This window comes from Schistocerca piceifrons, chromosome 5 (assembly GCF_021461385.2).
Source record: "Schistocerca piceifrons isolate TAMUIC-IGC-003096 chromosome 5, iqSchPice1.1, whole genome shotgun sequence".
Classification (NCBI taxonomy): Eukaryota; Metazoa; Arthropoda; class Insecta; order Orthoptera; family Acrididae; genus Schistocerca; species Schistocerca piceifrons.
In genome coordinates, this window is record NC_060142.1 from 327,630,356 (window position 1) to 327,644,581 (window position 14,226).

At 41.5% G+C, this 14,226-nt stretch overlaps 1 protein-coding gene across 1 annotated transcript in view; it reads left to right on the plus strand.

Annotated features, from left to right (window-relative positions):
- Positions 1 to 14,226, plus strand: part of LOC124798970 — a 215,493-nt gene that overhangs the window by 123,249 nt on the left and 78,018 nt on the right. The window contains exon 3 of the mRNA XM_047262506.1: positions 1,072 to 1,352. Coding sequence (XP_047118462.1) covers positions 1,072 to 1,352 — 281 coding nt within the window. The remainder of the gene's footprint in view (positions 1 to 1,071; positions 1,353 to 14,226) is intronic.

Sequence of the window (14,226 nt, forward strand, 5' to 3'; positions counted from 1 at the left end):
CATGAAGCGGTTGCCACAGAATAATGGAATGTTCTTCCTGGACCAAACCCGTCAAGCAGATAGTTATCGACCGAAAAACAGAACGGAGACCCGCACTTACCACTTGTCCGGTCTATACGCGATCGCGAACAGGAGACACGGCCGCGTATTGCGTCATACTGACGGCTTGATTATAGACGGCTCGCGCATGCGCTGACGATGCTTGGACTCGACCAAATGAGAGGTGGTGAAATACTGGGATGAAAAGTACAAAAAACGTTTGTGTGACACAATCTGCAGAATACAATAGTGAGAGCTGACTTATACTTTCGTGAATGACGCCCGTAAGTTATGCTAACCTAAAGGAACTCTTTAATGGCGTAAATCAGATACATACATTACGGCAACGAAACAGATCTTTCGGTAGTGTCCATTGAGTAAACCTTAAATTTAAAGATACTTTAAGAACTCTAAAGTTCTGAAAATTATTTTTTCGTATTTTTTTTAATTCTTCATTTTCTTATTTTTACGGTTAAAACGATCCAAGGTTGTAATCAATTTTGCTATAAGTGCAGATAAAACTTTAAAAAATTATAAAAGTTTTTAAAATATTATTGAAAGAAAGATATGCAAAACCTAAGACAATAAGAGAGGTGCATAGAAGGTGGAGAGGTGAGGTGGGGAGGGGGAGGAGGAGGAAGACCTTAATTTTGAAAAATCTGTCGTGTCTAGGGTTGTTAGTCCTTTTGCATTTATTGCTGTACAGATGTTCAGCTGAAGATGTGCCTCCTAGTGCTACCAAACCGGTAGTTATCTATAAACGAAGTACTAAATACAGCTAAAGCGGTTTATTAATATCCAAGACGATTACTCGTAGTTGTGGTTGCCCTACCTGCAGGATTGTCAGCACTACTATGTTGTCTACTTAGAATGAGTAAAGTTACCAAATTTTTATGCTTCCTGGTGTTGTAGTTTTAGTGGCCGTCAGTGTTATTAACAAGTTTGGGGAACGTGTTACCCGAGTAGAAGTGAACGTTGTAGCCTACTGCTCGTAATTAATAGTTTTCGCTTGTGTGCTGTGTGCGCCGGCAGGTGCGTCGCCTCGGCAGCCGAGCTCTCCTGACGCTGCGCCCGCCACGACGGCCGCCGCCCCGCCGCTCGCCCCCGGCAGCAGCGCCGCGACGCCGGGGGCGGGCAGCACGCGCGCCGCCTACCGCGCGCCGCCACACCCCCACTACCACCTGCACTCGGCGGGCGACGAGCGCCGCCACGGCCCCTACTTCGAGGACGGGCCGGGCCCGCACAACGTGACTGCGCGCGTCGGACACACCGTGCTGCTCGACTGCCGCATCGGGCTGCTGCAGGGCAAGACGGTGAGCGCGTTCCCACACTCCAGGCTCCTTCTGCTGCTGCTGCGGCTGTTGCCGGTGCTAATTTCGCACTGGCGCTACTATTATTATTACAAATACAGACTATGACGATTCCCGTGTGGCGTAATACGGTAGTGCAAATCAGTATAATGGAATGAATATTTCTAGGAAAAACAATATCCTCGGTTGGAATAGTTGTACAAAATGTGTACACAATAGTATGAGAACCAGTATAACGTCAAACACAATCAAATGGTATCGGATTTGATGTAAATAGTACACTATAAAACGACATATCAATGATTCAGCTGGAACTCAATATAAAGGCTGTTTCCTCTGTGCAGTGTTAGTGTGTTCGTACGTGCCTTTACTCCAGACTGAAACAGACACGATTAGGGGCAGTGCAGGTTGTGTACTTAAGCCACGCCCGTGACATTTCCCCACGGAAAACAATGATCATGTGATGAAACAGCAAAAATTTTGCCTACGACGAAATTTGTACACTATACTCGCATAAGGCTCCATGAGAGTGGAGGGGAGGGGCAAAATAAGGATTGAGCGTCATTCGTATAAAGATTTTTATTAATACTCCTTGGGAAACCTAACATTATCAATTACGCCAACAGGACCTTGACATATTAGGACAAACCATCCAATCAAGTACGACCATTTCAGAACAGTTGCTGATAATCGTAAAACAATGTCTTCAAAGCTTCTTGAAGTGTACGTACAAAGAATGCCCCAAACGACGATGTTCCGAAACGAGTATAACATCAGTAAAAAATATTAATCAAAACAGTTAGGCAGTAAACATGTTTAGTATGCGTTTGACCTAAATGCAACAAATAATTCAGGTCTACCTAAAAGGGAGATCATGAAAGAGAAACAAAATTAATTAAAGCTGCCTGATATGAAATCACTATGCCTTGGTCAATGTGGTCGTCAAAACGTCCCCGAAATTACTTAGGGCACGTCGGATACGCTGCTCACGACACACCTCCATATCCAAGCAACCAGTGGGAATTCAACCCAGTGCACAAATATACAGTGATACCCCGATACAGAAGTAATTTTTAAGTAAGTTAAAACTTAAGCCATGACATAACAGTCTGGCTAAGTAGACAAAACAGTTGTGATCAGTCGATAAAAGATAATGAGGTAACTGGCTAAGGCAATCAGCTCCACCCTCTTACACTAGATTGTAAAGAAGTTCAGGAACCAACCGAGATTCAGCTCTGAATCACACCACGAAGCGGAAACGGTAAATACTTAACCGTAATGCTGCATGAGAAACGTAACTAACCGGGAAGGAAGACGTGAACAGCTTGCTGATGAATGTCACCTACCTCGGTTTGGAAGTATGTCCCACCAAAATACATGCTACAAGATTTACCCCCCTAAGATGCACAGGCTTGCAGGCTTCAAATAAGTGAAGAAAGCGACTTCGCGGTTTACTGCACAACGTACCAGCACAAACAAAAATTTGAACGTCTCGAATAATGACGCATTAAGACTTGTCCTTTTGTTTTACAAAACCCTAAAAATTTTAAATGCACAATCAAATGACGGTTCTTTGACATTTACCACACTGAACCTATTATATTTTTATGCAAGCGACACGCTGCTCAAATCGCCTGGACTGGCACAGGAGACGGGAACAACAACAGTAAGAGACTGAACCGAGTCCGATACAGATGCATCAGGACACAAACAAGAGCAGGTTCAAAAGGTTCAAATGGCTCTGAGCACTATGGGACTTAACTTCTGAGGTCATCAGTCCCCTAGAACTTATAACTACTTAAACCTAACTAACCTAAGGACACCACACACATTCATACCCGAGGCACGATTCGAATCTGCGACCGTAGCGGTCGCGTGGTTCCAGACTGTAGCGCCTAGAACTGCTCGGCCACTTCGGCCTGCCAAGAGCAGGAAGTGAACCTGTCACAATTATCACGTTTACAGCGGGGAGCATGATCAACAATTACGAATGATGCTTAGTCTAGGCAACGAAGTAACGAACCAAAAGTAGCTCACAGAGCATTCAAAGCCGCTGTGCGGTGACAAAACAGTGGAAAAACTTGGAGCTGCCTGGAGTTGAGTGGATGACGACGACCCGCCGCTCTCCGCCAGACTTTGCCCGCCGAAGTGTAACGTGTGCACTACCACTTTCCGATGCGCTTCCCCCGTGTCCGGAAGATGCTCAGCCAGGCAAACTTGGAAGTCACGCGGGTCGTACAGCACACAGCCAGCCCGTTGCCCTGCAGACTTGCGCTGTCCATGCTGCTTCACTGACGACCGCTACCGAAAAACGGTCTTAATGCCACTCACGGCAAACGTTCCACACCCCGTTCACCCCAAATAACTTGTTACAGGAGATGTGGTGCGAGCTGTCGATGGTGCGACAGTTCAGAAAGTGCTCTGTCTCTAATCGTCAAATCACCAAGAAGTTGTGCCGTTCAAGTACAGTTATTGATAATTCCGCAGGGCGCACACTAAGGACAGAACGGAAAATAAGGGCAAAGTAGAAATTTATCTGAGGCACCGAAACAATTACTTTTTCAGAAAGCAAGGGCTACAAACCATTATTATTCTCATGTTGCTGCTGATTTACACTTGCGAGTAATTTTATTTACCAGATGTGTCCCACAAACTTTGTCAGATGGAAAATTTCTTGCATTCAAGAAACGACTGCAGACACCACCTCTAACACCCAAACATAAACTGAATGGACTTGAATTTGCTGAAACACACTTGTCACGACTTCAGAATCGGGTAAAGTGGTCTTCAACGATAAGTTTAATTAAGATGGGCAGGATGGATTTCTATGTTATTGGCATAATCTGAGAACAGAGCATCAGTTAAGAATGAGCAGAAAATTTGAAAGTGGAAATGTTTGGGCAGCGTTCTGCCTAAACATAAATCACGATTACGTTTCTGAACACTAGAACGAACTGTAACATGTACACTGAGATGCTAGTGACAGAAATAATTAGAATGCATGAGGACCTAGGGGACGAACGTCTAATGTTTCAACAAGATAATGCATGTTTCTGCTACAACCAAAAGGTGATTTGAAGGTAAAGAAGTCTATGTCTAGACGTACCTTGCAGGTAACCAGTATTTTAACCCCATGGATAATTTTTTGGTAATACGTACAAGGCCTGTTTATCGCAATCGAAGGCAATGTGAGGCCATATGGCAGATGAAAAGAACGGTACGAAAAGAATCGGCGACAACTGCATTGAAGAAAAAGAAACCCTAACAATGTCAATGCCGAAGAGAATTTTTGAGAAAATTAAGAAGAAAGGATGTTGGACAAAGTGCAATCAATGCAATAGCACAAATGGACATTGAGTGCCTTTGTATCAATTTCCTTCCACAAAATACAAACACCTTAATGTGAAACTCGTTTTATGAAAGAAACTCTATAATTCCATCATGTTTATTTATGTGTTACATGTATCAGCTACTTTCGTAATAAATTAGACACATGTATGCTTTAGATATTGTAATATTTCTTTCGTAGAACCCTGTCTTTATACTGATTTCCACTACTGTTTGATGGCTAGTCATAATGTTGCATTTGTGACCTCGAAAGAATCCAGCTGAGTCCAAGACACTAGGTGATTGTTTTGTCCCTCTCTATTTCCTGCACCGTACTTATGCAAAAGGGTTTCTGAACAGTAGCCTCCCTTCATTCCTTCTAGCACTGCATTACTGCTCAATACCTCGAAACTCCATAATGACTTTCCTTTCTACAAGCACTTAGAAATCATAATTATGACCAAATTGATTCATACCACATCAATCTGTTCTCATCGTTAATGCCGACTGCAGTTATGACATGAATGAGTGCACTACCAAGTTCAGTTTTCATAGACTGACGATTTAATTTCTATTACGATGTACAACAGTGTCTAATTCATGGTTTTATCATCTGAGGTTAATAATTTTATGATTCATCTAACATGATGATGTGAATATATCTGTGAATCAAATGATGCTTAGCCGACCCAAAATGGTTATGTAAATAAAGAATTCTTTAGGAGTTAATGATGGTGACATCATATTTTTCAAGAAATCACAGAGGTTCGACGAATAAACACCGCTACAGACAACGTAAATCCGAAGAAACACTGAGTAACACAAGAAGTACTTCAACGTATCGACGAAAGGCAGAACATAAACAGCGATATGGAAAAACCAGGAAAAGAGCAAATTAAGTCACTTTGGAATGAAATAAAGGGTTTTTCCAGGTATCCACTGCTAATGAGGATATAAAATGTAGACTGGGAATGGCAAGGAAAGGGTTTCTGAAAAAGAGAAATTTGTTAACATCGAGGATAGATTTAAGTGTCAGGAATTCGTTTCTCAAAGTATTTGCATGGAGTGTGTATGGAAATGAAACATGGACGATGAGCAGTTTGGACAAGAAGAGAGTAGAAGCTTTCGAAATCTGGTGCTACAGAAGAATGCTGAAGATTACATGGGTAGATCACATAACTAATGAAGAGGTATTGAATAGAATTGTGGAGAAGAGGAGTTTGTGGCACAACTTGACAAGAAGATGGGACCGGTTGGTAGGACATGTTCTGAGGCAACAAGGGATCACAAATTTAGCATTGGAGGGCAGCGTGGAGGGTATAAATCGTAGAGGGAGACCAAGAGATGAAAACACTAAGCAGATTCAGGAGGATGTAGGTTGCAGTAAGTACTGAGAGATGAAGAAGCTTGTACAGGATAGAGTAGCATGGAGAGCTGCATCAAACCAGTCTCAGGACAGAAGACCACAACAACAACCACAACAATTGCTAATGACTGCAGGAAAATGTGAAGAAATCGAAAAAGAATGGTCGTCAGAACGATGGCTTCACCATACATAAAAGTCAAAATAACCTTCACAGAAAATAAAGGAAGATATGTCAAGATTAAGGATGCAAGAGGAATTCCATTTCTGAAAGCAGAAGACAGAGCTGATAGGCTGAAAGAGTACACTGAAAGCAAGTGGAGGAGCCATATGAGAACGTAGCAGAAGAAATGGGAGTTGATATGTAACACGTAGGAAATGTAGTGTTCAGTTTTAACAGAGCTTTGGTGGATATGTGATCAAGTAAGACAGAAAGCATAAATAATATTCCTTCGCAACTTCTAAAATCATTAGGGAAGGTGGTAACGAAATAATCATATAATCTGGTGTGTGGAATCTAAGAGACAGCAAAATTACCACCAGATTTTCGGGGAAACGTCACAATCTCGAAGATAGCAAGGGGAGATAAGAACAAAAACTATCGTATGATCAGCTTAACAGCTTATACGTCAAAGTCGCTAGCAAGAATAATATAATAATCTGTAGAAGTCTAAAAAAATGGCGGATCATTTTTATGACGATCAGTTTGGCTTACGGAAATGTAAATGCACCAGAGAGGTAGTTGCGACACTAGGTTCAGTAATGGTAGCATCTTACAAAGTAACGAAGGATTTGTTGACTGGTAAAATGGTGCAACATGTTCAAAAATCTCGGAGAGACGGATAATGTACAATATGTACACAAACAAAGGGGGACAACGAAAAAGGAAGACCAAGAACGAAGTACTCGAACTAAGAATGATGTGAGACAAGTATGCAGTCATCCGAGCCTAGTGTTCAGTCTATACATGGAAAAGGCAACGATGGGAAAAGAAAAAAGTTCAACAGAGGGATTAAGATTTCAGGATAAAGTAATACCATTCATAAGATTCGCTAATCCTCACTAATCGTCGATAAGACCTGTTGAATGCAATGAAACGTCTGAATACAGAATGCTTACTGGTGCTAGAGTGAATACAGACGAAAGTAATGACGCGTAGAAAATGAGATCAGCGACAAACTCAACATCAAACATGTGAAATATAAATTAGGTGAAACGAGGGAATACTGCAACCTAGCAAGCGATGTAACAAATGATGGGCGAAGCAAGGAGAACATAAGGAATAAACTAGCAATGTATAGGAGGGCATTCCTGGGAAAAGAAAGTATACTAGCATCAAATATCGGCCTTCATTTGCAAACAACATTTCTGTGACTGTACATCTGAATCACAGCGACAAATCTTGGACTATGGGAAATCAGGAAAAGAAGAGAATCAAAGCAGATGAGATACGTTGCTGCAGGCGGATAGACAAGATAAGGTAAGGAATGAGGAGGTTCTCCGCAGAATCGGCGTGGACAGGAACATGTGGAAAGCATTTAAAATGAAGGGTCGGGATGACAGGACATCTATTAAGACATCAGGGAATATCTTCCATGGTACAAGAGGGAGCTGTAGAGGGCGATACATGTAGCTGAAGGCAAAGATCTCAGTACACACAATAATTAACTGTGGACTTTGTGGCAAGTGACACACTGACATGAAGGGATTGGCACAAGAGGGGAATTCGTAGCTGGCCGCGTCAAACCAGTCAGAATTCTGATGAATCAAAAAAGAAAGAGAGAGAGGGAGGTAAAGGAAGGTAACTGCCATAGTAAAGGAAGGTAACTGCCATAAATCCAGTTTCATCTGCGTCCCTTGACGGTACAAAACAGTAAGTTCGGCACCTCTGAATTGGGATTATTAGATTTGACTAAATATTGTAAGTCTGGTAGTTATGTATTACTCTGAAATTTTCGACTTGCGCTGGGAGCTTTCAGAACGAGCCCTGTGAAAAGCCTCCTCGTGGAAGCAGGCGTTCTTCCATTGAAGCTCATGCGGCAACTACTACTTGCGAATTATATTGCCCACATTCATAGTTCACCTCACCATCCAAATTACTGTCACCTTTTCCGTAACACGGCGATCCATCTCCCGCAACGGCGGCACAGAACGGGTATTCCAATTGGAGTCCGTGTCCGGTCGCTTCCAACTGATCTCGACACTTTTCTTCTACCACCTTTCCTGCGGATCCTCTGACGTACATCTTCATGGTCCATGCCTCGGCCACGGCCTCGCCTGTATCGCAAGGCCCAAAAGGCTTAGTTCCACCTAAGGCTGCCCGCCAGCGCTTTTGCTCAATTCTCGGCAAGTTCCAGGACTCAGTCTACACTGATGGCTCGATGGTCGATTGTCATGTGGGTTTCGCTTCTGGATGGCTGTAGTGTTTTCACTGCTGAGTTGGTAGCCATCTCTCGCGCTCTTGAGCATGCCCACTTCTGCGCAGGTGAGTCCTTCGTCATCTGTAATGACTCCTTAAGTAGCCTGCAAGCTCCCGACCAGTGCTTCCTTCGCCATGGGTAATGACTACAGAAACAGTAGACGTCCAGTGATCTTCATTAGGACCCTTGGATATTTAGGGATCCGTGGCAATCCGCTGGCTGACAGGCTGGCGAAACATGCTACCGATAAACCAACTCTGGAGATCGGCCTGCCAGTGACTGATCTCCGATCGATCTTCAAGCGTAAAGTTTTCGCTATATGGGATGCTGAATAGCGCACCGTCAGTACACCAAATAAACTACATGTTATCAACAAGACAACGAATGTGTGGCGGTCATCCATGCGAACCACTCGCAGGGACTCCTTTGCCGGCTCCGCATCGGCCATACTTGGTTGACCCGTGGTTACACCCTCCGTGGCGGGAACCCGCCTCGGTGTTTCTGTGGTTCCCTCTTGGCTGTCGTCCACATTTGTTGGACCGACCAATTTTAGCGGCTCTGCAGTGAAATTTTGACACCATAGAAAAATATCTCATTACAGTGTATCAGTGTTTCCAACAGTGTGAAGACACAAATTATTCAGAGAGACTCGTTTAAATTATCACTCAAACACTGATACAAGTACGGGGAACCTGAAGTGTATTAAATTAGTGTACGTCACATAAAGGCGTAAGTCTGAACACCAAGTATTGTAAATCATAATTGCAGTAGACAATCAGTAATAACTAGCATACATGGAAAAAATACACACATCAAAAAATTTTGCGCCTCTCCATTTCCCAGAACTTCTGAAGATAGACGTTGACACAGACCCTTTGACTATTCAGAGATGTCACTAAACCCACCCAAAGATGTAAACAACCGTGCATGAGCACAGTCTATTAGACGGAGGAGGTCTGACAGCCTATCAGTTCCAGTCATTCCACCAAGAAGGAGGTACACGGCTCGTGTAGTCTGTTGTCAAGCATGCCTAGACGGTCAATACCACGGTTCGATCGCGTCCCCATAGTTACTTTGTGCCAGGAAGGGCTCTCAACAGGGGAAGTGTCCAGGGGTTTCGGAGTGAACCAAAGCGATATCTTTCTGACATGGAGGAGATACAGAGAGACAGGAACTGTCGATGGCATGCCTCGTTGAGGCCGCCCAAGGGCTACTACTGCAGTGGATGACCGATACCTACAGATTATGGCTCAGAGGAACCCTGACAGCAAAGCCACCACGTTGAGTAATGCTTTTCGTGCAGCAACAGGACGTCGTGTTACAACTCAAACTGTGCGTAATAGGCTGCATGAAGCGTAACCTCACTACCGACATCCATGGCGAGGTCCATCCTTGCAACCACAACACCATGCAGTCTGGTAAAAAAGGGCCCAGCAACATGTCGAATCGACCGTTCAGGATTTGCATCACGTTATCTTCACCGTGAATGTCGCATATGCCTTCAACCAGACAATCGTTGGAGACGTGTTTGCAGGCAACCTGGTCAGGCTGAACGCCTTAGACACACTGTCCAGAAAGTGAATGAAGGTAGAGGTTCTCTCCTGTTTTGGGGTGGCATTATGTGGGGCCAACGCGCGCCGCTGGTGGTCGTGCAAGGCACCGTAACAGCCATCCTCCGACCGATGTGCAATTATATTGGCAAGATATTGGGGAGGCATTCGCCTTCATGGATGAAAATTCGCACCCCCATTGTGCACATCTTGTGAATGATTTCATTCAGGATAACGACATCTGTCGATTTCAGTGGCCAGCATGTTCTCCAGACATGAACCTTATCGAACATGCCTGGGATTGATTGAAAAGGACTGTTCAAGGACGACGTGATCCAACTAACCACTTTGAGGGATGTACGCCGAATCACCGTTCAGGAGTGGGACAATCTTGACCAACAGTGCCTTGATGAACTTGTGGATAGTGTGGCACGACGAATACAGGCATGCAGCGTGGAAGAGGACGTGCTACTGGGTATTAGAGGTGTCGGTGTCAACAGAAATCAGGACCATCGACTCTGAAGATTTCGCTCTATGGTGGTACAACATGCAATGAGTGGTTTTCATGAGCAATAAAAAGGGCGGAAATGGCGTTTATGTTGATCTCTGTACCAATTATCTGTACAGGTTCCGGAACTCTCGGGACCGAGGTGATGCAAAATTTTTTTTGATGGGTGTATTATCTGTCTAAAACGCGCAGATATGAGGTTTTGTCAAGAGGTTTTGTCATTCTTAAGTTCAAGATAATGTTATGAAACGATTTGTGTACTAGAATACGTGATATTACATGACGCTTGATTAGTTTTTGGAGGAGTATAATAATGACAAACACCTCCATTAAAACATAGAGGAAATGCGGATATTGGCTGTGAGGGGGTATTAATTGAAATCAGTGTAGGAAGTTGAAAATTTGTGCTTGGTTAGACTGCCTGTTTACTAGGCAGATGCTCTGACGAATAAGCCATCTGACCTCGTTGTCATTGTAGCTGCAGGAACTACCCCAGAGAGCCTCCTGTCAGATGCAAATTCTCAGCTTACCTCCACACTATTAATTATTTGAATTTAAAAAACCTACCTGTTACCAACTGTTCGTCTAAAATTGTGAGCCATATGTTTGTGACTACTACAGCGCCATGTATCACAAAGCGAAAATAGAAGTCCAACTAAAACATTCATATTTCTTTACGTACTACACGAATATGTAATAAAAAATGGGGGTTCTTTTTTAAAGAAAAGCAGTTGATATCCGTTTGACATATGGCAGCACCATTTAGCGGGCCAACCATAGCGCCATCTGGTTTCCCCTTTCAAGCTAGACAAGTTTCGTCTTTGTAGTTTTTTCGTCTGACGCTTATTTCGTGAGATATTTGGCCCAGTCACGATCAATGGACCACCCTGTATAGAGAGCCAGCATTTTAAATTGTATTGGTATACAACTTGGATCCCAAGTGCTAGTCAGTACATTCTTTACCTATCCTTTGGTAAGTAATCATTTAAATTACAAATCTTGGTATACAAATGATTTGGACAGGTAACATGCAGAAATTGTTTTGTGTCTTAACAAATAAAGAAGTATTAGCCCCATATAACTATATATACTAGTATCCCGTTACTACACTGGCTCACCTTAACCAAAGATATTGACAAAAATACAAATTTTGCTATTAAATGAACATTTCTGTATTTTTACAATCGCAAAGGTACATCGGAAACATAAGACGGTAAAGTACACAAAATATGAAAACACAGCACTAATCAATAGCTTATTCCTTAATCCCAGGTACTAGATGGTGAAATTCCAAACATCAACAGCTTAAACCTCGTTATTTGGTTTTTTTGCCCTTCAGATACTATACGAGGTCAAAAATATATTTTTTTCTAAAACTATGAAACTTAACTTATGTACGACAATACATCTCACAATAAGATCTTATGTTCTTGTCAATGTCTGTGATGAAGTGTATTATTGTAAGACAACAAATACCATGTGTTCAAATAATATGAAAGGGCACAAATGATACAAACAGGAAAACAATTTAGAACCATGTTATAACACAAACTTGGTCCTCATGCAATGGCCACAAATTGTATTGTTACACAACTTACATCTCAAGTGCTCATCAGTGCTCAAATAAGCTAGACCTTGGACAGTAATCAATTAAATAAGAAATATCAACTAACCGAAGCCTCAGTACACAGCTTACATAAGCATTAGGTACCTACAATGTACGATGAGTAATATGCAGAATATGTGCTGTATGATACTGAATACATAAGCAATACTCCCATATAACTCTGTAATTACGTTACTACACAGGCGCCCTGTAACCATGATAATCTGCATCTACATCTACATCAACATCCATACTCCGTAAGCCACCTGACGGTGTGAGATTACCTCTATGTCAAGAAAAGACCTACAGACTTTTCCATTAGATTAAAAACTTTTTATTCATTTACAATATTGCAAAGTTGTTATTATACACTACATCAGGACATAGTAAGTATATTACTTAACGAGCATAATACTGACAAGCAACAATAGTATTTAGGCCTTTTTATCGTATGACCTAGAAGATTAGATTAGCTTAGATTTACTTTCATTCCAATTGATCTATAGTGAAGAGGTCTTCCAGGGTGTAGAACATGTCAAAAAACAATAATACATGACTAATATTTACAACTAATACTAATAAGCTAATGTACCTTCCACAGGTCCCGAGTGGAGTGATCGTCATTTTTTTAATGAACGCTATATGAAAGAATCATTTTACAAACAAACACTCATTTACTAAGATGGCATGGATGCAATGAATTTAAAATTAAAAAAAAAATATTTACAATGAACACATTGCTCCACTGAAATGGTGCAGAAGTTAGATTGTACTTAAACACACACAAACACACACACACACACACACATTCGCAAAGAAACACAAACACACACACACTTTTAGAATGAACACAGGCACTAAATAATTATAACATTATAACCTACATCTTGGGCCAAGTAAGTGAAACTGTAAGCAACAATAGCCTAAACCTAGGTATAATGATAGCTTACACATATGGAACCAAACGACGTCAACAACAAAATATATTCCCACAACTAAACCATTGGTGATTATGTATGATAACACAAAACCAATTCACACACTATAGAAGAATATAAATTACACAAAGAGGGGAACAATCTAGAAATCTGTTATAGTAGAGTCCTAGACCTCACACAATGGCTATAAAGATTGTGCACGTCAAACCAATTAGTCGTTGACTTACCTATTACCTAGAACCTCAGTTATCAGGGGAGTCAGGAAATCAATCAATTGAATTGTGGTGTCTCTGTGAATCTCGTTCTCTTTTACAATAACACGAGATGTTGCTTGAAATTACAAAAATCCTCCGTTTTTCCCAGTAGCTTCATACCTATACCTCTACTTACTGTGTGGATTAAATTAATATTGTGTTTATATTACCTATTGTTTGCCCATAAGGTTTCATGTGCTCCTTAAGCGAGAATGATGGAAATGTTCCCGTAATCTGGTCTTTAACTTCCTTTGTTGTGGCTGATGAAGAATTTATCACATTGTTGAGAAGTAATTCTGTGTAAACCTGACTTATCATATGCTGACATCTGTTCTACGTTAGTTTCAGTGTTGTGTATATCTCATTCTCTGTCTGAAATACTGATGTCATGTTACTATTTCAGAGAACCTGATTAATTCGGTCAGAAGTTTTATTTACGTAATGGAAGGTTAAATATTTATTCTGTTTATAATTATCTGAAAAACTGATAATTTGATCACAAATTTAGCTACGTAAGAGAAGGTTACATATTTGGTTTCGTTGTTATTCTGGCAAAACTGATAAAAACTTCTAAATTGTTCTCCTATTTGCGTAATTCATGTTCTCTCATTAACTGAACTAATGCACATCGTCGAGCATATGAGCCAATGTTTCCTTATACCGAATATCAGGTTACTTATGTTTGTAATTTCACTAACTTGTAGCTGAGCTATAGGTTATATCTGTTAGAGCCTGTGTCTAGGTTGACAAAACAACGCATTATTGTCATCTTTTGTCAACATAAAGCTCTTGTAGTGATATGTATATACGTTCATGTATTGTATAATAACACTCTCTGAATATAGTAAACGGATAATATGTTTTCAGTCCAAAAGAAAAATTTACATCCGTGACATTGTCCATGATTATAA